The sequence below is a fragment of the Zingiber officinale genome, chromosome 7A, assembly GCF_018446385.1.
Source record: "Zingiber officinale cultivar Zhangliang chromosome 7A, Zo_v1.1, whole genome shotgun sequence".
In the NCBI taxonomy this organism is placed as follows: Eukaryota; Viridiplantae; Streptophyta; class Magnoliopsida; order Zingiberales; family Zingiberaceae; genus Zingiber; species Zingiber officinale.
This window is the reverse complement of record NC_055998.1, coordinates 9,762,253-9,764,350: the sequence shown is the minus strand read 5'-3', so window position 1 is coordinate 9,764,350 and position 2,098 is coordinate 9,762,253. Positions and strand designations below refer to the sequence as shown.

General features: G+C 39.7%; 1 protein-coding gene across 1 annotated transcript; it reads right to left on the bottom strand.

The window, feature by feature from the left end:
• Positions 1-1,147: 1,147 nt before the first annotated feature.
• On the bottom strand, positions 1,148-1,725 carry LOC121999195 (putative germin-like protein 2-1). Its single transcript, XM_042553909.1, has 2 exons — positions 1,606-1,725; positions 1,148-1,534 (listed from the first exon to the last, which is right to left on the bottom strand). The coding sequence occupies exons 1-2, from the start codon at positions 1,723-1,725 to the stop codon at positions 1,148-1,150; spliced, it is 507 nt and encodes a 168-aa protein (XP_042409843.1).
• Positions 1,726-2,098: the final 373 nt, after the last annotated feature.

Sequence of the window (2,098 nt, the reverse complement as noted above, 5' to 3'; positions counted from 1 at the left end):
CTGGTCCGGGCGCCTCGTACTAGTCCGGACACCCGGAGTCGGTCCAGGTGCCAAGAACCTAAAAGTTATCGGGAATCTAATGTGGCACGCGTGGAGTGACCGAGCCATGTGGTCCAGGCGTCCGGAGGGGTTCCGGGCGCGCGGAACAACCTATATTAGAAGCCTCGACCAGAAGCCTCAGCACAACACAACGAACATCTTTCGCTTCTTCTAGCTGCTCAGAAAATGCCTCCTCGATGCTCAAAAGCTGCTCCGAAAAACTTCGTGCAGAAGATTCATTTTTCTGAGTTGTTGATATTCTTTAAAAGTTCTCTTATTACTTGTAATCAATCGTTGTACTTGTACTTATTCTGGATTGATTAGTGATTGCCAATCGAAAACATTCTTATGTGCAAGCCTTGGAGTATGTGTCACCAATGATTCCAAACCAAGTAAAAAACTCGGTGTTTGCATTGTGTTTTATTTTCCACTACATATTTTACTTTGAGTTTTTCGAAACAATCGAAATAGCCACGAGCACAATTCACCTCCCGCCCTCTAGCGCTATCGATCCAACACTGACTTCATAGTAGGACGACCATCTCTTAAACTCGATCGGCTATTACCTGATCAGATATATAATAGGTGTTATCACAAAAATGGAACACTAGGTCCCTTGGGTCCAACGAACCTTTGGACCGGCCGTCCTCGTACTAAAAGCCTCAGCGCTAGGCAGAGAGCAGAGTCATGTTCAGAGTGATCAGCTGGTTGCCACCTCACCATAGCTACCATATCATATCTAGATTCACTCATAACATCCCGTATCATAAACTTTTACATTGATTAAGTCATATTCAAACGTATAATTGCAACTTAATTTGTATTTTAAAAGGTACAAATACGATAATTAAATTTGATAATTTTGTCTTAATTTCTTAGCATGATTAAACCTTGGTTTACGGACAAAATCTTATATTATCATTATTCAAATAAAATCTCTTGTTATCATCATTATTATTGAAATAAATTATACGATTACATGACAAATTACTTCATTGAGTAAGCTTATTATGCTGGTTATAATAATTAACCCATGCATAGTAATGATATTGATAATATATTCAAACACACACGTCTAGCTCCTATCTAGCTAATTGTTGTTATCCATTCAGAACTGAGCTTGAAGTCGATCGACAGTCTTTTGATCTACTTGGAATGCCTTAGTGAGAGCTTCATCAGATATGGGGGGTTTTGAGCCAAAAATTGCATTGGCAATGGTTATGGTACCGGTATTTTGGCATCTTAGAGCAGCGATTGCAACAACTCTTGTATGGCCATCGTTGAATTGGAAGTGGACAAGGCCTTGAGGGAACACAAACACATCGACCTTCTTCAGAATCTTGGTGAAAAGGTGGTTGGTTTGGCTGATGTTGGATGTCACAAAACCAACATAGAGCTCTCCTTCTAGCACAGTGAGGATCTTAGTGGCGCGAGGGTGAGTGTGGGGTGGGTTAAGTCTGCGAGGGTCGAAGTCGACGTAAGAGAGAACAAGGAGCTATTATCGACAACGCAAGGGAGAACAAGGGCTAAATTAACCAAGGGAGAAGGAGTTATATATAATTAAACCTTTGGAGCTGTTATCGGCGACGCAAAAGTCTTGAAGTGGACTAGGATCAGATCCCATACTACACGAGAGGTAGACAAAGCAAGGAGAGCAGCAATAATCAGATGAATTTTAGCTGCCATCTTAGTTAATTTGTTTAGGAGAACAAGGAGATTAATTAAGTTGAAAATAATATATAAAAGAGTAGTAATGGTTGCGATCGAGTTGTTTGCTGCAATGGATATTTAAAGAATAAGGTTTGAAATAATCTTTATAAATATTGTATAGTTCAAAGATGAACATTAATGGGCACGTGGATTAGTAAAGTCGATCCGAGCCAATCAATTAATTATAAAGACATTGAGTTGCCCATATTGTATAGTTCTAATTTGCTTCTATGTTGGCCAAGTAAACTAGTATAGAAGAAGATGTGGAGGACACGGTCAATTATCTTTGTGCATGCCTTGTATTTGGTAGCAACAAGGTCAAAGTGTCAAAGCGAAATCTTTTAATTGG